We start from the raw sequence: 22,673 nt of genomic DNA on the forward strand, positions 1-22,673 counted from the left end.
TCTGCTCAGTCTGTCTATTACCCTTCCCTCTCCTGACAGTCACCCAGCTACCTGTCTCATTACTTTTAGGGGTGACTATCTCCCTGTAACTCCTGTTTATTCCTGCCTCTGCCTCCCGAATGATCCGATGCTCCTCCAGCTGCAACTGGATGCACCTTTTGCATGTGTAGTCATCAAGGACAATTGTGCTCACCCTAACTTCCCACATACTGCAAACGGAGCACTCGACTGCCCTAACTGCTGCCTCCATTACCTACTCCTAAGCTAATTAGATTAATTAAAGGAGCTTACCCAGCCTTACCTGACTGGGAGCAAGCTCGTCCTCAGCCTCTGCTCACCGAAGCCTCTCGAGCCAAAGCCTTCCTACTCTGTCTCCCTCTACTCCATCGCCCACTCCGTTAATCTGTTCACTTTTTAAACTCTCCCGCTGATCTCAGAGGCCGACCTTCATGCGCCTGTGCAGTCGTACACCGTTCAAACTGCCGAAGAAAATAATGGAATTTTTGTTGGATTTTAAAAGCTTCCCAATCATCCAACTTCCCACTCACTTTTGCTACCCAATTGGCCCTTTCCTTGGCTTTTATGCAGTCCTTAATTTCCCTTGTCAACCACAGTTGCCTAGCCCTGCCATTTGAGAACAACTTCTTCTGTGGGACATATCTATCCTGTGTCTTGTGAACTATCCCAGAAACTTCAGCCATCTCTGTTCTGCCGTCATCCTCCTCCAATCCACCTGGGCAAACTCTTCTCTTGTGCCTCTGTAATTCCCTTTATTCCATTACGATACTGATGCATGTGCCTTATGCTTCTCCCCCTCAAATTCCAGTATGAATTCATTCATATGAGCACTGCCTCCTTAAGGTTTCCTTTACGTTAAGCTCATAATAAGATCTGGGTTATTACATAACACCCAGTCTAAGATAGCCTTTGTCCGAGTAGGCTGAGAGACAAGCTGCTCTAAAAAGCTATCTTGTAGGCATTCAACTTATTCCCTCTCTTGCAATTCAACGCCAACCTGATTTTCCCTATCCCCTTGCATATTGAAGACCCCATTACAATTGTGACATTACCCTAATTACATGCCTTTTCTAGCTCCCTTTGCAATCTCAAGTCCACATCTTGGCTACCATTTGGAGGCCTATATCTGATTCCCATAAAGGTTTTTTCATCTCTGCAGTTACTTAACTCCACCCACAAAGTTTCAATATTTTCTGTGTCACCTCTTTCTAACGGTGTAATTCCATCTCTTACCAACAGAGCCACACCTCTGCCTATGCCTTCCTGCCTGTCCTTTTGATACAAATGAAATTCTTTGATATTAAGCTCCCAACTATAATCTTCTTTCAGCCACGACTCAGTGCTGCCCACAACATCATACCGATCAATCTCTAATGCTGCCACAAGATCGTCCACCTTATTCCAAATGCTATGCACATTTAAATACAGCACCTTCCATCCTGCATACTTCACCCTTTTGAATTTTGCCTCTTTTGAATTGTGGTACAATTTAATTCTTTGCTCTGTCTGCATTTATACCCAACCTTTGCCTTATCCTTCCTTACATTCATGTTACATCCTTCATCTAATTGGAAACCTGCTGGCTCATCCTCAGTTTTATCCTCCTGGTTCCCAGCCCCCTGCCATATTAGTTTAAACCACTCCTAACAGCTCTAATAAACCTACCCACAAGAATTTTGATCCCTCTCGGATTCAAGTGCAACCCATCCTTTTTGTACAGGTCCCACCTGCCCCAGAACAAGTGCCAATTATCTAGAAATTTTAAACCCTGCCCCCTGCTCCTATTCTTCAGCCACATATTCATCTGTCACCTCATTCTATTACTATCTTCACTGTCACCTGTACAGGCAGCAATCCTGAGATTACAACTGTTAAGGTCCTGCTTCTCAGTTTCGTTCCTAACCCCCTGTATTCTTTTTTCAGAACCTCCTCCCTTTTGTACCTATGTGGTACCAATATGTACCACAACTTCTATCTGCTCAAACTCCCTTTTCAGGATATTATGGATGCATTCAGAAACATTGTGGATCCTGGAACCCGGGAGGCAAGCTACCATCTGTGTTTCCTTTTCGCGTCCACAGGATTGCCTATCTGTCCCCCTGACTCTAGAGTCTCCTATTACTGCTGCCATTCTCTTCAGTTCCCTACCCTTCTGAGCTTCAGGGCTAGACTCAGTACGAGAGGTATGATCGCTGTTGCTTGCGCCATACAGGCCTTCCCCCGCAACAGTACTCAAAATTGATACTTCTTGTTGAGAGAGATGGGTGCTCTCCATTATCTGACATTCTCCATTCCCTCTCATGACAGTCACCCATTTATCTGTCTCCTGTAACCTTGGGTGACTACCTCCCTGTAGCTTCTGACTATCACTGCTTCATTTTCCCTAACAAGCTAAACATTTCCTATCACTAACATACTGAGTCTCCTATCACTATTGCTCTGCCTGACTTTACTCTTACCTGCTGAGTCTCAGAGGTGTCTACTGTGCTACTAGCTTGGCTGTTGCTTCTGTACCCTAATAAGTTACACAAAGTACTCTGCAGATGCTGTGGTCAAATCAACACGTACAAACAAGCTGGAGGAACTCAGCAGGTCAGGCAGCATCCATGGAAATGAACAGTCAGTGTTTCAGGCCGAGGCCCTTCATCAGGACTGAAGACGGAGGGGGCAGGGGCCCTATAAAGAAGGTGGGGGGAGGGTGGGAAGGAGAAGGCCGGTAGGTGCCAGGTGAAAAACCTGTAAGGGGAAAGATCAAGGGGTGGGGGAGGGGATAAGCAGGAAAGGTGAAGAAGGAATGTAAGGGGAAAGCACTATGGGTAGTAGAAGAAGGCAGAATCATGAGAGAGGTGATAGGCAGCTGGAAGAGGAGGCAGAGTGAAAGTGGGATGGGGGAAGGGAGACAGAGGGAATTACCGGAAGTTGGAGAATTTGATGTTCATACCAAGGGGCTGGAGACTACTCAGACGGTATATGAGGTGTTGCTCCTCCAACCTGAGTTTGGCCTCATCATGGCAGTAGAGGAAGCCATGTATGGACATATCCGAATGGGAATGTGAAGCAGAGTTGAAGTGGGTGGCAATCGGGAGATCCTGTCTGTTATGGCAGACAGAGTGGAGGTGCTCAATGAAGCAGTCCCCCAATCTGCATCGGGTCTCGCCGATGTAGAGGAGGCCACACCGGATGCAATAGATTACCCCAACAGACTCACAAGTGAAGTGTTGCCTCACCTGGAAGGACTGTTTGGGGCCCTGAATGGTGGTAAGAGAGGAGGTGTAGGGACAGGTGTAGCACTTAATAATAATAGCACCTAAGAAGTTACCTGCTTACAGGAAAGATATCAATAAGCTTGAAAAGCTGCAGAGAAAATTTACAAGGATTTTGCTAGGACTTGAGGACCTGAGTTATAAGAAAATGTTAAATTGAATTTTATTCACTGGAGCAGAGGAGAATGAGAGGAAATCTTGTGGAGGTATGTAAAATTGAGGGGTATAAATAGGGTAAATACATGTAGGCTTTTTATAATCACGTTGGATGAGACCAGATGAAAGGTCATAGGTTCACACTCTGAGGTGAAGTATTTAAAGAGAACTCAGAGGATGGTGAGACTGTGGAATGAGCTGCAAATGGAAATGGTGGATATGGGTTCATTGTAACTTTTAAGAGAAGCTTGGATTGGTGCGTGAGTGAGAGAGGTATGGAGAGCTGCAGTATAGTCTGTGTTAGGCAGAAGATCAGATTGGATGGACTACATAGGCTGAATGGCTTATTTCTTTGCTATAGTGCTTTATAATCAAGGTAATTTTGTTTTCATTCCAGATTGTCTGTGACCAGTAATAGTATCACTGGAATTGGTTTGGTGACTTTCGCAAATGTCTTGAAGTCCAACACTACTCTGAAGAATATCTACATCTGGGGCAATGACTTGGATGAATCAGCCTGCTCTGTAAGACAAATATATCATCTCCTCCTTGAGCAAGTTCAAGTAAAAGTTTATTGTCATACAAACATAGAGAACCTACAACACAATACAGGCCCTTCTGCCCACAATACTGTGCCGAACATGTACTTACTTTAGAAATTACCTAGGGTTACCCACAGCCCTCTATTTTTCTGAGCTCCATGTACCTATCCAGGAGTCTCTTAAAAGACCCTATCGTATCTGCCTCCACCACCGTTGCCGGCAGCCCGTTCCACACACTCACCACTCTCTGCATAAAAAAACTTACCCCTGACATCTCCTCTGTACCTACTTCCAAGCACCTTAAACCATGCCCTCTCATGTTAGCCATTTCAGCCCTGGGAAAAAGTCTGTGACTATCCACACAATCAATGCCTCTCATCATCTTATACAACTGTATCAGGTCACCTCTCATCCTCTGTCGCTCCAAAGAGAAAAGGCCAAGTTCACTCAAACTATTCTCATAAGGCATATTCTTCAATCCAGGTAAAATCCTTGTAAATCTCCTCTGCACCCTTTCTATAGTTTCCACATCCTTCCTGTAGTGAGGTGACCAGAAATGAGCACAGTACTCCAAGTGAGGTCTGACCAGGGTCCTATATAAGCTGTAACATTACCTCCTGGCTCTTAAATTCAATCCCATGGTTGATGAAGGCCAATGCACCGTATGCCTTCTTAACCACAGAGTCAACCTGCACAGCAGTTTTGAGTGTCCTATGGACTTGAACCCCAAGATAACCACATAACCCTAATTACAGCACGGAAACAGGCCATTTCAACCCTTCTAGTCCGTGCCAAACGCTTGCTCTCACTGAGGCTACATCCACACTACGCCAGATAAATCCGTAACCGAAGCTTATTCTCTTCATTTTTACCCTCCATCCACACTAAAACAGTGTTTGCGTCCCCCGAAACCAGAGCTTTTCAGAAACGCTTTCCAGGGTGGGTATTTTTGAAAACGCTGCTCGGGCAGATCAGTGTGGACGGAGTAACCGGAGACTTTTGACAACGCTGTCAGATGGCAGCGCACTATTTCATTGTTTTCTTGAATGCAACTTAACAATTTCAGAACAGATAGCAACGAGACTGAATCCAGAAGAGTTAGAAATGTACTCACCAAATACTTTGACCTATCTCACTGAATAAATAAGTATACTGTACTCACTTTGCCATTTTCTGTCCTTGCTCATATGAAGGTGGTTTACCTATTTATGCAAGTACTTCTCTGACAATAGATGTGTAACAGCCTAATGTAACATTGTATGGAAATACAAGATAACACTGATGCAGACATGTTTTATACATTTAACAAGGTGCTTTATTAATGCAACGGAGTTAGTCAGTTTTTCAATGTTCATCGTCAGCTGGGTCATACAGTCCGTGAATTCCCTGTCGGTTACCTCTGTACGCTCCAGTATTTGTTTTTTTTTTACTTTTAAGTTTTCCTGCACGAGAGCGAACAGCTGTCCATCACTTTAAGTTTTTCTAGTTTGTAACTATACAAGCGTGCACTTTTATGGCGAGATTCGACACCAAACATGTCACTTGTTTTCGGTAGATGTGTCCTGCACATGCGCAACAGGAGGAGATTCGCTGAAATCTCTATTTCAATGTGGATAGAGATATTTTCAAAAACGCATAGTGTAGACGCCTATTGTTTTTACGCAAAACCGGCGTTTTCAAAATTATCCGGTCCAGTTTGGATGTAGCCTTAGTCCCATCGACCTGCACTCAGCCCATAACCCTCCATTCCTTTCCTGTCCATATACCTATCCAATTTTTTTTTTTAATGACAAAATCAAACCTGCCTCTACCACTTCTACTGGAAGCTCGTTCCACACAGCTACTGCTCTCTGAGTAAAGAAATTCCCCTCATGTTACCCTTAAACTTTTGCCCCCTAACTCTCAACTCATGTCCTCTTGTTTGAATCTCCCCTACTCTCAATGGAAAAAGCCTAATCACGTCAACTCTATCTATTCCCCCTCATAATTTTAAATACCTCTATCAAGTCCCCCCTCAACCTTCTACACTCCAAAGAATAAAGATCTAACTTGTTCAACCTTCCTCTGTAACTTAGGTGCTGAAACCCAAGTAACATTCTGGTAAATCTCCTCTGTACTCTCTCTATTTTGTTGACATCTTTCCTATGATTCGGTGACCAGAACTGTACACCATAACTGTGGAAGGTCCCTCTGATCCTCCACACTGCCAAGAATCTTACCATTAATACGGTATTCTGCCATTATATTTGACCTACCAAAATGAACCACCTTACACTTATCTGGGTTGAACTCAATCTGCCACTTCTCAGCCCAGTTTTGCATCCTATCGATGTCCCACTATAACCTCTGACAGCCCTCCACACTATCCACACTAACCTTTGTGTAATCGCAAATTTACTAACCCATCTCTCCACTTCCTCATCCACGTCATTTATAAAAATCAAGAGAAGAGGTCCCAGAACAGATCCCTGAGAAACACCACTTGTCACTAACCTCCATACAGAATATGACCCATCTACAACAACTCTTTACCTTCTGTGGACAAATCAATTCTGGTTCCTCAAAGCAGTGTCCTGTTGGATCCCATGCCTGCTTACTTTCTCAATAAGCCTTGCTGAAATCCATATACACTGCTCTTCCTTCATCAATGTGTTTCGTCACATCCTCAAAAAATTCACTCGGGCTCGTAAGGCACGACCTGCCTTTGACAAAGCCATGCTGACAATCCCTAATCAGAATTGTGCCTCTCCAAATGTTCATAATTCCTGCCGCTCAGGATCTTCTCCATTAATTTACCAACTACTGAAGTAAGACACTGGTCTATGGTTTCAGGGATGTAGATGCTAAGGAACTTAAAATTGTTTTCCCTCTCAACCCCAGATCCATTGATCTGGATGATAATGTTGTTAACTGGTCAGGGAAAGTGAGGAGGTGATGGAGAGGAGCTAAGGGTAAGTAGGCACACTGAGGCCTCGGGAGACAGATAAGTGGGAGTCAGATACTAAAGAATACCCCTATGGCTGTCCCCCTTAACAATAAGTACTCCTGACTGAGTACTGGTGGGGGGACGGCGCAACTGGGGGAAGCAACAGTGACTGTGCCTCTGGCACAAAGTCTGGCCCCGTGGCTCAGAAGGGTAGGGAAAGGAAGAAGGCAGCACTAATAAGGGACTCAATAGTTGGGGGTCAGACAAGTGATTTTGTGGACGCAGGAAAGAAAGGCACATGGTAGTTTGCCTCCCAGGTGCCAGGGTCCAGGAAGTTTCTGGTCACGTCCATGATATCCTGAAGTGGGAAGGTAAACAGCCAGAGGTCGTGGTACATATTGGTACTAACGACATAGGTAGGAAAAGGAGGAGGTCCTGAAAACAGACTACAAGGAGTTAGAAAGGAAGTTGAGAAGCAGGACCTCAGAGGTAGTAATCTTGGGATTACTGCCTGTGCAACGCGACAGTGAGTATAGGAATAGAGTGAGGTGGAGGATAATTGTGTGGCTGAGGGATTGGAGCAGGGGGTAAGGATTCAGATTTCTGGATCATTGGGACCTCTTTTGGGGCAGGCGTGACCTGTATAAAAAGGATGGGTTGCACATGAATCCAAGGGCGACTAATATCCTGGCAGGGAGGTTTGCTAAGGCTATTAGGGATGGTTTAAACTAGAAGTACTGGGGGGTGGGAACCAAACTGAGGCAGGGGTGGTTGGCTCACATATAGTGAAAGCTTGGAGACAGTGTGAGAGGGAGTATAGGCAGGTGATAGAGAAGGGACGCACTCAGACTGATGGTTTGAGATGTGTCTATTTTAATTCAAGGAGTATTATTAACAAAGCGGATGAGCTTAGAGCGTGGAACAGGACTTGGAGCTATGATGTTGTGGCCATTACAGAGACTTGGATGGCTCAGGGGCAGGAATGGCTACTTTGAGTGCCAAGCTATAGATGTTTCAGAAAGGACAGGGAGGGAGGCAAATGAGATGGGTACGTGGCACTGCTGATCAGAGATAGTGTCATGGCTGCAGGAAAAGAGGAAATCATGGAGGGATTGTTTACTGAGTCTCTGGGTGGAAGTTAGAAACAGGAAGGGGTCAATAACTCTACTGGGTGTTTTTTATAGACCACCCAATAGTAACAGGGACATCGAGGAGCAGATAGGGAGACAGATTCTAGAAAGGTGTAATAATAAGACCATAAGATATAGGTGCAGAAGTAGGCCATTCAGCCCATCGAGTCTGCTCCGCCATTCAATCATGGGCTGATCTGATTCTTTCAGTCATCCCCACTTCCCTGCCTTCACTCCATACCCTTTGATGCCATGGCTAATCAAGAACCTATTCATTCTGCATTAAATACACCCAATGACTTGACCTCCATAGCTGCTCATGGCAACAAATTCCACAGATTTACCACCCTTTGACTAAAGTAATTTCTCCGCATCTCTGTTCTAGATGGACGTCCTTCGATCCTAAAGTCATGCCCTCTTGTCCTAGAATCCCCTGCCATGGGAAATAACTTTGCCATATCTAATCTGTTGAGGCCTCTTAACATTTGGAATGTTTCTATGAGATCCCCCCTCATTCTCCTGAACTCAAGGGAATACAACCCAAGAGCTGCCAGACGTTCCTCATACAATAACCCTTTCATTCCTGGAAACATTCTCTGAACTCTCTCCAATGTCAGTGCTGTATACCCTTTTTAAAATAAGGAGCCCAAAACTCACACAATACTCCAAATGTGGTCTCATGAGTCCCTTATAGAGCATCAACATCAAATCCCTGCTCTTATATTCTATACCTCTAAAAATGAATGCCAATGTTGCATTCGCCTTCTTCACCACCGACTCAACCTGAAGGTTAATTTTTAGGGTATCCTGCACAAGGACTCCCAAGTCCCTTTGCATCTCTGTGTTTTGAATTCTCTCCCCATCTAAATAATAGTCTGCCCATTTATTTCTTCTACCAAAATGCATGACCATACACTTTTCAACATTGTATTTTATTTGCCACTTGTTTGCCCATTCCCCTAAACTATCTAAGTCTCTCTGCAGGCTCTCTGTTTCCTGAACATTACCCGCTCCTCCACCTATCTTTGTATCATCGGCAAATTTAGCCACAAATTCATCAGTAACATAGCCCAAATCATTGACATACATTGTAAAAAGCTGTGGTCCCAACACCGAACCCTGTGTAACTACACTGGTAACCGGCAGCCAGCCAGAATAGGATCGCTTTATTCCCACTCTGTTTTCTGCCTATCAGCCAATGCCCCACCCATGCTAGTAACTTCCCTGTATTTCCATGGGCTCTTATCTTGCTAAGCAGCCTAATGTGCGGCACCTTGTCAAAGGCCTTCTGAATTTGTGAAAAATGGCAGTGTGCATGGACGCAGCAGCCCCTCGGGGAGCGATAAGTGTATCTAGTGTTTGTTCTGTTTGTCCTAGACGCATAACATACAGTCGGAATATGCTCGTTAACATCAGGGCATACTGTGTAGGAAAAACTGACGAGTTCTGGTGTGATATGGACAGTTTACGCCGCTACGGACTACTATCCGCTACCAAGCCGGCTGCTTCCCGAGGGAGGAGGAAGTGAAAGCGCTGTGAGAGAAGGCAGAGGAAGGGTAAGAGGGCCGGCATCCCTGGTAGGCTAAAAGCTAACCCCACCAGGCCAGCGGTACTGTCCCTCCTGCTCTCAAATGTCCACTCCATTGACAACAAGCTGGATGAGTTGCGTCTGCTGAGAGAAACATGCAAGGAGTTTAAAGACTGCTGTGTGTATGTTTTCACGGAATCCTGGCTCCATGACAACATGCCGGACGTGGCGATACAGCTAGAGGGAATGACATCGTTTCGTGCGGACAGAGAGTCAGCTAGCTCCGGTAAGAGCTGAGGAGAAGGTCTGTGTATTTACATCAACAAAGACTGGTGTGCGAACGCTACAGTAGCTGCTAAACACTGCTCACCGCTGGCTGAATTTCTCATTGTGAAGTGCCGGCCGTTCTATCTGCCGAGGGAATTCACCATCATGCTTGTACCAGCTGTTTACGTAGCTCCCAGTGCTAATGCTAAGTAAGGCTAATGTTAACGAAGCACTGGGAGGCCTACATGAAGCCATCAGTGAGCTACTGACTACACATCCTGACAGCTTTGTGGTGATTGCTGGGGACTTTAACCACACCATCTTAAAGACTGTGTTCCCCAAATTCCTGCAATATGTGGATTTCAAAACCAGGGGAGACAACACATTGGACTTGGTTTATACCAACACCCCACAGGCATACAAAGCGCCCCCATCTTGGCCACTCTGACCACATATCTGTCATGTTAACACCAGCATATAAACCACTGCTTAAACGTGTGAGAGCAGAGAAAAGACAGATAAGGGTCTGGCCAAAAGGAGCAGCCTCAGCACTACAAGACTGTTTTTTTGCACACAGACTGGGTGGGACATATTCAAGACAGCAGCCTCCTATGATGACCATACAGGCATTGAGGAGTATGCGGAGGCAGTAATCAGCTACATAGCCAAATGCACAGAGGATGTCACTGTGATGAAAACCTTTACCGCACGTGGTTATCAAAAGCCATGGATGACAACAGAGGTGCGTTCGCTACTGAAGGCCCGTGACACAGCCTACAGATCGAGGGTCAGGAGTGCACTTCGCTCAGCCAGGACTGCGCTTTCACTAGGGATCAGGAGAGTGAAAAGGGCCTACGCAGGCAAAATACATGGACACTTCTGTGACACAGGTGACACCAGACGGATGTGGCAGGGAACTCAAGCTCTGACAGACTACAAGATCAGGCAAAAAACTGATGACAGCAACGCCTCTCTTCCAGACAGGCTCAGCAATCTCTTTGCATGCTTTGAAGCATCAAACACTACAGCAAGGGGGAGAGCCAGTCCCTTCTTACCATCTAACCAGCCGGCTCCAATCATTGATTCAGAGCACACACAGAGGACCCTTGCCAGGGTCAACCCACGAAAAGCAGGAGGTCCCGACAACATCCCTAGACATCCAACATCCCAGCTCAAGGAATGTGCTGATGTATTAGCAGATGTCCTGACAGACATTTTCAACATCTCCCTTAGTCAAGCCATTGTCCCCAGATGCTTCAAAATGTCCACAATCATCACTGTAGCAAAGAAATCAGTTGTAGCCTGTCTGAATGATTACTGTCCCCTTGCCCTGACCCCCATAGTGATGAAATGTTTTGAACGGCTTATCAAGCCTCATATCACAGCCAGCCTCCCCTCATCGCTGGATCCTCTACAGTTTGCTTATCGTCCCAACTGCTCTACAGAGGACGCAATATCCACCACACTGCACACAGTTCTCTCTCACTTGGACAATAAAGACACTTATGCCAGACTCCTGTACATTGATTTCAGTTCAGCGTTCAATACCATCATCCCACAGAGACTAGTGGAGAAACTGTCGCTGCTTGGCCTTAACTCTGCCATGTGTCGCTGGATTCTGGATTTCTTGACAGAGAGACCACAGTCAGTCCATGTTGGCAGGAACATCTCTGACTCCATCACACTGAGCACTGGATCCCCACAAGGCTGTGTGCTCAGCCCACTGTTGTTTACACTGCTAACACATGACTGTGCAGCCAGATTCAAGGGGAACCTGATCATTAAATTTGCTGATGATACCACAGTGGTGGGGCTCATCAGCAAAAAATGATGAAACAATGTACAGGGAGGAGGTCAAACACCTAGAGAGCTGGTGCAGTGACAACAACTTGATGTTTAATGTCACCAAAACCAAGGAGATGATCGTCGATTTCAGATGGTCTCAACCTAAGCACACACCCCTCAGCATCAGCGGCTCCACAGTGGAGAGAGTAGAAAACATCAAGTTTATTGGGGTGCAGATCTCGGACAATCTCACCTAACCCAGGGTTGATGAAGGGTTTCGGCCCAAAACATCGTCACTACCTCCTCCCATAGATGCTGTCTGGCCTGCTGAATTCTGCCAGCATTATGTGTTTTTATTTATTTCCAGCATCTGCAGATTCACTCGTGTTGCCTCTCCATAAATTGTTTGTTCTTCTGCCATCAGGCAAACGTTACAGGAGCATCAAAACAAAAACCACAAGGTTACTAAACAGCTTCCTCCCACAGACAGTCAGACTACTAAATAGCTGCTCTACATGACTCTGCTTTGGACACTTTTAACTTGCACTGGACACTTATAACTTGATTTTAACTAATGTTGCTGTTGTGTTTTACTATTTATTGTTGTGTTTATTATTTAGTGTTGTGTTTGTTATGTTATGATTGCACTTGCCCCTGGGAAACGCTGTCTCATTCTGCCCTGCAGAGCTGATGTATGGTTGGAATGACAATAAAGTTTTTGAATCTTAAAAAAAAAATCCAAGTACACCACGTCGACTGCATCTCCTTTGTCCGCCCTGCTTGTATTTTCCTCAAAGAATTGCAACAGGTTTGTCAGGCAGAATTTTTCTTTCAGGAAACCGTGATGGGTTTGGCCTGTCTTGTCATGTGCCTCCAGGTATCTGTAATCTCATTCCTAACAATCGGTTCCAACAACTTCCCAACCACTGATGTCAGGCAAACAGGTCTATAGTTTCTTTTCTAAGCTTTGTACTCTCAAAATTCAGTTTTTTGAAGGCCTCACACTGGTCAGAAAACAGTCTGTCCCAGTCCACACTTGCCAGATCACTTCTAATGAACCTGATTGAATTCTTTGAGGATGTTACAAAACACGTTGATGAAGATAGAGCAGTGGATGTAGTGTATATGGATTTCAGTAAGGCATTTGATAAGGTTCCCCATACAAGGCTCATTCAGAAAGTAAAGAGGCATTGGATCCAAGGAGACCTTGCTTTGTGGATCCAGAATTGGCTTGACCACAGAAAGCAAATGATGATTGTGGATGGCTCATATTCTGCAGGGAGGACAGTGACTAGTGGTGTTCTGGAGTTTAGTTTCAATATAATTATGGAGAAGGATAGGACTGGACCCAGGGTTGAGATTTTTGATTGGAGAAAGGCTAACTTTGAGGAGATGCGAAAGGATTTAGAAGGAGTGGATTGGGACAATTTGTTATATGGGAAGGATGTAATAGAGAAATGGCGGTCATTTAAAGGTGAAATTTTGAGGGTACAGAATCTTTATGCTCCTGTTAGGTTGAAAGGAAAGGTTAAAAGTTTGAGAAAGCTATGTTTTTCAAAGGATATTAGAAACTTGGTTAGGAAAAAGAGAGATATCTACAATACATATAGGCAGCATGGAGTAAATGAGGTGCTCAAGGAATATAAAGTATGTAAGAAGAATCTTAAGAAAGAAATTAGAAAAGCTAAAAGAAGATACAAGGTTGCTTTGGCAAGTAAGGTGAAAATAAATCCAAAGGGTTTCTACAGTTATATTAATAGCAAAAGGATAGTGAGGGATAAAATTGGTCCCTTAGAGAATCAGAGTGGACAGCTATGTGTGGAGCCGAAAGAGATGGGTGAGATTTTGAACAATTTCTTTTCTTTGGTATTCACTAAGGAGAAGGATATTGAATTGTGTAAGGTAAGGGAAACAAGTAGGAAAGTTATGGAAACTATGATGATTAAAGAGGAGGAAGTACTGGAGCTTTTAAGGAATATAAAAGTGGATAAATCTCCGGATCCTGACAGGATATTCCCTAGGACCTTGAGGGAAGTTAATGTAGAAATAGCAAGGGCTCTGACAGAAATATTTCAAATGTCATTAGAAACGGGGATGGTGCCGGAGGATTGGTGTATTGCTCATATGGTTCCATTGTTTAGAAAGGGTTCTAAGAGTAAACCTAGCAATTATAGGCCTGTCAGTTTGACGTCAGAGGTGGGTAAATTAATGGAAAGTATTCTTAGAGATGGTATATATAATTACCTGGATAGACGGGTCTGATTAGGAACAGTCAACATAAATTTGTGTGTGGAAGGTCATGTTTGACAAATCTTATTGAATTTTTTGAAGAGGTTACAAGGAAAGTTGACGAGGGTAAAGCAGTGGATGTTGTCTATATGGACTTCAGTAAGGCCTTTGACAAGGTTCCTCACGGAAGGTTAGTTAGGAAGGTTCAATTGTTAGGTATTAATATTGAAGTAATAAAATGGATTCAACAGTGGCTGGATGGGAGATGCCAGAGAGTAGTGGTGGATAACTGTTTGTCAGGTTGGAGGCTGGTGACTAGTGGTGTGCCTCAGGGATCTGTACTGGGTTCAATGTTGTTTGTCATATACGTTAATGATCTGGATGATGGGGTGGTAAATTGGATTACTAAGTATGCAGATAATACTAAGATAGGTGGTGTTGTGGATAATGAAGTAGGTTTTCAAAGCTTGCAGAGAGATTTAGACAAGGTAGAAGAGTGGGCTGAACGATGGCAGATGAAGTTTAATGCTGATAAGTGTGAGGTGCTACATTTTGGTAGGAATAATCCAAATAGGACATACATGGTAAATGGTAGGGCATTGAAGAATGCAGTAGAACAGAGTGATCTAGAAATAATGGTGCATAGTTCCCTGAAGGTGGAATCTCATGTGGATAGGGTGGTGAAGAAAGCTTTTGGTATGTTGGCCTTTATAAATCAGAGCATTGAGTATAAGAGTTGGGATGTAATGTTAAAATTGTAGAAAGCTTTGGTAAGGCCGAATTTGGAGTATTGTGTACAGTTCTGGTCACCAAATTATAAGAAAGATGTCAACAAAATAGAGTACAGAGAAGATGTACCAGAATGTTACCTGGGTTTCAGCACCTAAGTTACAGGGAAAGGTTGAACAAGTTAGGTCTTTAGTCTTTGGAGCATAGAAGGTTGAGGGGGGACTTGATAGAGGTATTTAAAATTATGAGGGGGATAGATAGAGTTGACGTGGATAGGCTTTTTCCATTGAGAGTAGGGGAGATTCAAACAAGAGGACATGAATTGAGAATTAGGGGGCAAAAGTTTAAGGGTAACACGAGGGGGAATTTCTTTACTCAGAGAGTGGTAGCTGTGTGGAAGGAGCTTCCAGTAGAAGTGGTAGAGGCAGGTTCGGTATTGTCATTTAAAGTAAAATTGGATAGGTATATGGACAGGAAAGGAATGGAGGGTTATGGGCTGAGTGCAGGTTGGTGGGACTAGGTGAGAGTAAGCGTTCAGCACGGACTAGAAGGGCCGAGATGGCCTGTTTCTGTGCTGTAATTGTTATATGGTTATATGTTCTGTTCTGGGACCCCCTCCTCTTTGTGATTGTTATAAGTGACCTGGATGAGGAAGTAGAGTGATGGTTAGTAAATTTGCTGATATTGGAGGTGCTGTGGATAGTTGGAGGTGCTGTGGATAGCGTGCAGGCTTGTCAGAAGTTACAGCAGGACATCGATAGGATGCAGATTTTGGCGAGCAGGATTAAGGAAAACTCCAAGGCATTTTACAAGTATGTGAAGATCAAGAGGATAAGGTCTGAGAGAATATGGCCAATCAAATGCGACAATGGAAAAGTATATACGGAATCGGAGGAGGTAGCGGAGGTACTTAATTAATACTTTGCTTCAGTATTCACTACGGAAAAGGATCTTGCCAATTGTAGGGATGACTTGCAGCAGACGGTAAAGCTTGAGCATATAGACATTACGAAAGATGATGCACTGGAGCTTTTGGAAAGCGTCAAGTTGGATTGGTCACCCGGACCAAATGAGTTATACGCCAGTCTTCTGTGAGAAGCAAGGGAGGAGATTGCTGAGCCTCTAGCAATGATCAGTGGGGATGGGAGAGGTTCTGGAGATTGGAGGGGTGCAGATGTTGATCCCTTTTTCAAGTAAGGGAGTAGAGATAGCCCAGGTGACGACCTACCAGGGACAAGTTTTGTGGTCACGTCTCTGGCACTGAGACTGGACCCTCAGCTCAGAAGGGAAGGAGGGAAAAGAGGAGAGTAATAGTGATAGGGGATTCGATAGTTAGAGAGACAGATAAGAGGTTCTGTGGGAGAGATCGAGAATCCCAGATTGTCTGTTGCTTCCCTGGTGCCAGGGTCCGCAATATCTCGGATCGAGTTCTCGGTATTCTCAGGAGGGAGGGTGAGCAGCAAGATGTCATGGTCCATGTAGGTACCAATGACATTGATGCGAAGAAGGAGGAGGTCCTGCGAAGAGAGTTTAGGGAGTTTGGTACAAAGTTGAAGGACGGGACCTCCAGGGTTGCAATCTCAGGATTACTACCTGTGCCAGGTGCTAGTGAGGCTAGAAGAAGGAAGATAATGCAGCTAAGTACGTGGCTAAGGAGTTGGTGCAGGAAGGAGGGTTCATGTTTCTGGACAATTGGGCCTTGTTCAGGGAAGGTAGGACCTGTTCCGACGGGTCGGGTTGCACCTGAACTGGAGGGGGGCTAACATCCTTAAGGGAAGGTTTGCTAGTGTGGGTCCGAGGGTTTAAACTAGATTTGCAGGGGGAAGGGAACCAGAGTGTTACAGCAGATAGTGAGGTGGAGGAGGATAAAGGTCATGCGAGAACTGCAAGTACAGTGCATGAAGTAAAGCCAGATCTAACATATAGAGAGGCTTTGAGGAAAGAGAAGCAGAATAAAGGGTGTAAAGGTAGTAAGGTAGAAGGGCTAAAGTGTGTGTACTTCAATGCAAGAAGCATCAGGAACAAAGGTGATGATCTGAGAGCTTGGATACATATATGGAATGATGATGTTGTGGCCATTACAGAGACTTGGCTGGCACCAGGGCAGGAATGAATTCTCAATATTCCTGGATTTCAGTGCTTTAAAAGGGATAGAGAGGGGGAAAAGGGGGAGGAGGGGTGGCATTACTGGTCAGGGATACTATTACAGCTACAGAAAGGGTGGGTAATGTAACAAGATCCTCTTTTGAGTCAGTATGGGTGGAAGTCAGGAACAGGAAGGAAGCAGTTAACTCTATTGGGAGTATTTTATAGGCCCCCTGGTAGCAGCAGAGATACCGAGGAGCAGATTGGGAATCAGATTATGGAAAATGTGCAAAAATAACAGTGTTATTACCATGGGTGACTTTAACTTCCCTAATATTGATTGGCACCTGATTAGTTCCAATGGTTTAGATGGGGCAGAGTTTGTTAAGTGTGTTCAGGATGGATCCCTGTCACAGTATGTTGACAGGCTGATGAGGAGGAATGCAATACTAGATCTAGTATTAGGTAACGAACTGGTTCAGGTCACAGATCTCTCAGTGGGTGAGCATCTGGGGGACAGTGACCACCGCTCCCTGGCCTTTAACATTATCATGGAAAAGGATAAAGTCAGAGAGGACAGGATAGTTTTTAATTGGGGAAGGGCAAATTATGAGGCTATAAGGCTAGAACTTGTGGGTGTGAATTGGGATGATGTTTTTCAAGGAAATGTACGATGGACAGGTCATCGATGTTTAGGGATCTCTTGCAGGATGTTAGGGATAAATTTGTCCCGGTGAGGAAGATAAAGAATGGTAGGATGAAGGAACCATGGGTGACAAGTGAAGTGGAAAATCTAGTCAGGTGGAAGAAGGCAGCGTTCTTGAGGTTTAGGAAGCAAGGATCAGATGGGTCTATTAAGGAATATAAGGTAGCAAGAAAGGAGCTTAAGAAGGGGCTGAGGAGAGCAAGAAGGGAACATGAGAAGGCCTTGGCGCGTAGGGTAAAGAAAACCCCAAGGTATCCTTCAATTATTTGAAGAACAAAAAGATGACAGAAGTGAAGTTAGGCTCGATTAGAGATAAAAGGTGGGAAGATGTGCCTGGAAGCTGTGGAAGTGAGCAAGGTCCTCAATGAATACTTCTCATCAGTACACACCAATGAGAGGGAACTTGATGACGATGAGGACAATATGAGTGAGGTTGATGTTCTGGAGCATGTTGATATTAAGGGAGAGGAGATGTTGGAGTTGTTAAAATACATTACGACGGATAAGTCCCCTGGGGCCTGATGGAACATTCCTCAGGCTGCTCCACAAAGATGTTGTCCCCTTGTTCAAAAAAGGTAGTAGGGATAGTCCGGGTAATTATAGACAGTGAGCCTTACATCTGTGGTGGGAAAGCTGTTGGAAAAGATTCTTAGAGATAGGATCTATGGGCATTTAGAGAATCATGGTCTGATCAGGGACAGTCAGCATGGCTTTGTGAAGGGAAGATCATGCCTAACAAGCCTGATAGAGTTCTTTGAGGAGGTGACCAGACATATAGATGAGGGTAGTGCAGTGGATGTGATCTACATGGATTTTAGTAAGGCATTTGACAAGGTTCCACACGGTAGGCTTATTCAGAAAGTCAGAAGGCATGGGATCCAGGGAAGTTTGGCCAGGTGGATTCAGAATTGGCTTGCCTGCAGAAGGCAGAGTGTTGTGGTGGAGGGAGTACATTTAGATTGGAGGGTTGTGACTAGTGGTGTCCCACAAGGATCAGTTCTGGGACCTCTACTTTTTGTGATTTTTATTAACGACTTGGATGTGGGGGTAGATGGGTGGGTTGGCAAATTTGCAGACGACACAAAGGTTGGTGGTGTTATAGATAGTGTAGAGGATTGTCGAAGATTGCAGAGAGACATTGATAGGATGCAGAAGTGGGCTGAGAAGTGGCAGATGGAGTTCAACCCAGAGAAGTGTGAGGTGGTACACTTTGGAAGGACAAACTCCAAGGCAGAATACAAAGTAAATGGCAGGATACTTGGTAGTGTGGAGGAGCAGAGGGATCTGGGGGTACATGTCCACAGTTCCCTGAAAGTTGCCTCACAGGTAGATAGGGTAGTTAAGAAAGCTTATGGGGTGTAGCTTTCATAAGTCGAGGGATAGAGTTTAAGAGTCGCGATGTAATGATGCAGCTGTATAAAACTCTAGTTAGGCCACACTTGGAGTACTGTGTCCAGTTCTGGTCACCTCACTGGTGGAAGCATTGGAAAGGGTGCAGAGGAGATTTACCAGGATGCTGCCTGGTTTAGAGAGTATGGATTATGATCAGAGATTAAGGGAGCTAGGGCTTTACTCTTTGGAGAGAAGAAGGATGAGAGGAGATATGATAGGGGTATACAAGATATTAAGAGGAATAGACAGAGTGGACAGCCAGCGCCTCTTTCCCAGGGCACCACTGTTCAGTACAAGAGGACATGGCTTTAAGGTAAGGGGAGTGAAGTTCAAGGGGGATATTAGAGGAAGGTTTTTCACTCAGAGAGTGGTTGGTGTGTGGAATGCACTGCCTGAGTCAGTGGTGGAGGCAGATACACTAGTGAAGTTTAAGAGACTACTAGACAGGTACATGGAGGAATTTAAGGTGGGGTGTTATATGGGAGGCAGGGTTTGAGGTCAGTACAACATTGTGGGCCGAAGGGCCTGTAATGTGCTGTACTATTCTATGTTCTTAAGACTGGGGTTGTCGTAAACAGCAAGGAAAACTATCATGGTTTGCAGAGGGATCTGTATTAGCTGGAAAAATGGGCTGAAAAATAGCAAATGGATTTTAATGCAGCCAATGCATTAGTCCGTCTGCTCCAGGTGACTTATCCACCTCACGACCTTTGCGTTTGCTTAGCACTTTTTCCCTTTGTAATAACTCCTGCTATCTGACTCTCATGGACTTCTGGCACAGTGCTAGTGTCTTCCACAGTGAAGACAGGTGCAAAGTACCCAATATGTTCATCTGCCATTTCTTTGTCCTCCATTACTACCTCACCAGCGTATTTTCCAGTCATCCAGTATCAACCCTCACCTCCTCTTTACTCTTTAAATAACTGAAAAACTTTTGGTATCCTGCTTTATATTATTTGGCTAGTTTGCCCTCATATATCATCTTTTCAATTCTTAAAGCTTTTTTAGTTGCCTTTTGTAGGATTTTAAAAGCTTCCCAATCATCCAACTTCCCACAAAATTTTTCTACCCAATATGTCCTTTCCTTGGCTTCTAGGCAGTCCTTCATTTCCCTTGTCAACCACAGTTGCTTAGCCATGCCATTTGAGAACAACTACTTCTGTGAGACATACCTATCCCACATCTTGTGAACTATTCCCAGAAACCTCAGTATCTCTGTTCTGCCGTCATCCTCACCGATATCCTCCTTCAATCTACCTGGGCAAACTTTTCTCTCATGCCTCTGTAATTCCCTTTATTCCATTGCAATACTGATGCATGTGACTTGTACTTCTCCCTCTCAAATTGCAGAATGAATTCAATCATATTATGGTCACTGCCTCCTAAGGATCCCTTTACGATAAGCTTCCTAAAACCCAACACCCAATCTAAGATGGCCTTTCCCCGAGTAGGCTCAAGCACAAGCAGCTCTAAAAATCCGTCTTGTGAGCATTCAACAAATCTCCTCTCTTGCGATTCGACACTAACCTGATTTTTCCAGTCCCCTTGTCTCATGAAATTCCCCATTACAATTGAGATATTACCCTTTTTCCAGCTCTCTTTGCAATCTCAACCCCACATCTTGGCTACTCTTTGGAGGCTTTATATATGATTCCCATAATGTTTTTTTCACCCTTGCAGTTTACTTAACTCCACCCACAAAAATACAACATTCTCTGACCCTATGTCACTTCTTTTTAAAGATATAATTCCACTTTTTACCAACAGAGGCACCCCACCACCTATACCTTCCTGCCTGTCCTTTCGATACAAAATATATTCTTTGATATTAAGCTCTGAAATATGGCCTTCTTTCAGCCACAACTCAGTGATGCCCACAATATCTAATTGCACCACGAGTTTGTCCACCTTATTCCAAATGTTACACACATTTAAATACAGCACCTTCGGATCTGCATTCTTCACCCCTTTGAATTTTGCCTCTGTAGTACAATTTAACTCTTTGCTCTGTCTGCATTTGTACTCAATCATTGGCTTGTCAGGTGAGCAGGGAGCAGATTTCATAAATAATGAATTTTCACAAGTCGAGAGGAAATGGGCAAGAAATTCTGAGAAAAAAATACTTCAGAAGCTAAATGGATTTCACAGCCTCTATTCTTTAACACTTCTCATTTATTATTTCAGGAGTTTGCAAATCTTTTAAAAGTTGGACGTCTGAAGCCAAGGCAGACAGATGTTAGTCCATATTGGATTGATGGGCAGGTCTACCTCGCAGAAGTGTCTCATGGACTCCAGATGTTCTATTACTGGGTACCTCAGTATGGGGAACGGGATGAAGCAGCCTGTCATGCCTGTAAAGTTCTCCTGATGGAGCCAGAATCTTCCATAAGCCAGATCGACATTGAAACTTCCAGTACAGAAAGGGGCCAATCATCTGTTAGTGTCTCAGCTGGTTCATTGCATCTGCTGACAAATTGAGCTCTCTACTTTTTTGCCCCCATTATATTGCAAATACTTGTATTTCAAATATTTATCCAGTGCCCTGTTGGTTCCTATTGAATTGTCTTCCACTAATCTTTCTGCACTCCCAGATACCCACACTGTCAGAATTCCATTTTTAATGATTATCCTAAATCAGGACCTCTGCCAATGAAAACTGTTTTGCACCATTTATCCCTATTTGGACACTGGTGATCATGAACACCTCTGAAAACAACCCCAGCCTTTTCACTTTCTTCGTAAAGCTGGTTTCACATCTGTGTCTTTATTTACAAAGGATGCCTGTTTAAACTTGTCTCCATACCTTCAATGATTTGTGCACAATCACCATGAGATTTTTAATCTCCATCCCACAATTTTTTAACAGTTTACTTTTTAAAGATATGGAATTGCTGGTTGCTTGAAGGAATAAACTGGAGTGGAACAGATTAATACTGCATAAATATCCTGTTTCTGTTAATTATATAAATTAATAGTTCGATTAATTCACACACATTATACAGTGGTGCTTGTACAGTACTCTTATTTGTTAACATGGAGTGGAGAACAAGTTTGTAAGTCTGGCAGGAGCAAAGGATGATGGGAATGGCAAGGATGGAGTGCCATGGGAAGGGTGTGGGACAGCAGGCACAGATGGAGTGCTGGGATGGGGGGGATAGGGTCATGTATGCAGATACACCCAGCCCTAAGACACTAGGCAAGGACATTTGATTCCAAACAATTGGTTTATTGATCATTACAGAATGTCTCTTTGGTGCTTCTCACTCCTTCCCTGCTCCTGTTTCCTTTTGCCAACCAAGGTTCCCCTTTCCACTCTCAGTTCACAATTGAGACTCATATCAGAATCAGGTTTTTTATGACTCGCATACGTCACGATATTTGTTTTTTTTGCAGCAGCAGGACAGGGCAATACATAAAATTACCACAGTACTGTGCAAAAGTCTTAGGCACCTTAGCTATATATACACCTAAGTCTTTTGCACAGTACTTCATTAGCACAGATGGTTTAGCTTTTGAATTACAAAATACTGAATAAATAGGAAATGACCCTCTCTAATATCACTGTGCACTGTGCTGCATAGAATTTTGTGGCGCTCCATCAGAGATACTGGCTTTATCAAATGAAACTGGCCCCATTTCTCTGCAGCTCAGAAAGTGAAATTTCTAATGCTGGAATCACCTCAAAATCTTTACCATCCTCACTCCTCTGCCTCTGTAAATTTCCACCCAAAACAGAGCTCAGTCATATCAATAGTCCTGATAAAGGGTCTTGCCCTGAAACATCAACTGTTTATTCACTTCTATAGATGCTGCCTGATCTGCTGAGTTCCTCCAGCATTTTGTGTGCGTGTTGCTCTAGATTTCCAGCATCTGCAGAATCTCTTGTGTTTATTTCAGCAAGCCAAGATTTTGTTCAG

At 44.1% G+C, this 22,673-nt stretch overlaps 1 protein-coding gene across 8 annotated transcripts in view; it reads left to right on the forward strand.

Moving 5' to 3' along the window:
- The window catches only part of lrrc34 (leucine rich repeat containing 34), an 82,265-nt gene extending 60,578 nt beyond the window's left edge, over positions 1 to 21,687 (forward strand). For all 8 annotated transcript variants that reach the window (XM_073041753.1, XM_073041750.1, XM_073041755.1 and 5 more), the window contains 2 exons: positions 3,835 to 3,961; positions 20,941 to 21,687. In XM_073041753.1, the coding sequence (XP_072897854.1) occupies positions 3,835 to 3,961; positions 20,941 to 21,234 (421 nt within the window). In that variant the 3' untranslated portion in view covers positions 21,235 to 21,687. The remainder of the gene's footprint in view (positions 1 to 3,834; positions 3,962 to 20,940) is intronic.
- Positions 21,688 to 22,673: the final 986 nt, after the last annotated feature.

This window comes from Hemitrygon akajei, chromosome 3 (genome assembly GCF_048418815.1).
Source record: "Hemitrygon akajei chromosome 3, sHemAka1.3, whole genome shotgun sequence".
Lineage (NCBI taxonomy): Eukaryota > Metazoa > Chordata > Chondrichthyes > Myliobatiformes > Dasyatidae > Hemitrygon > Hemitrygon akajei.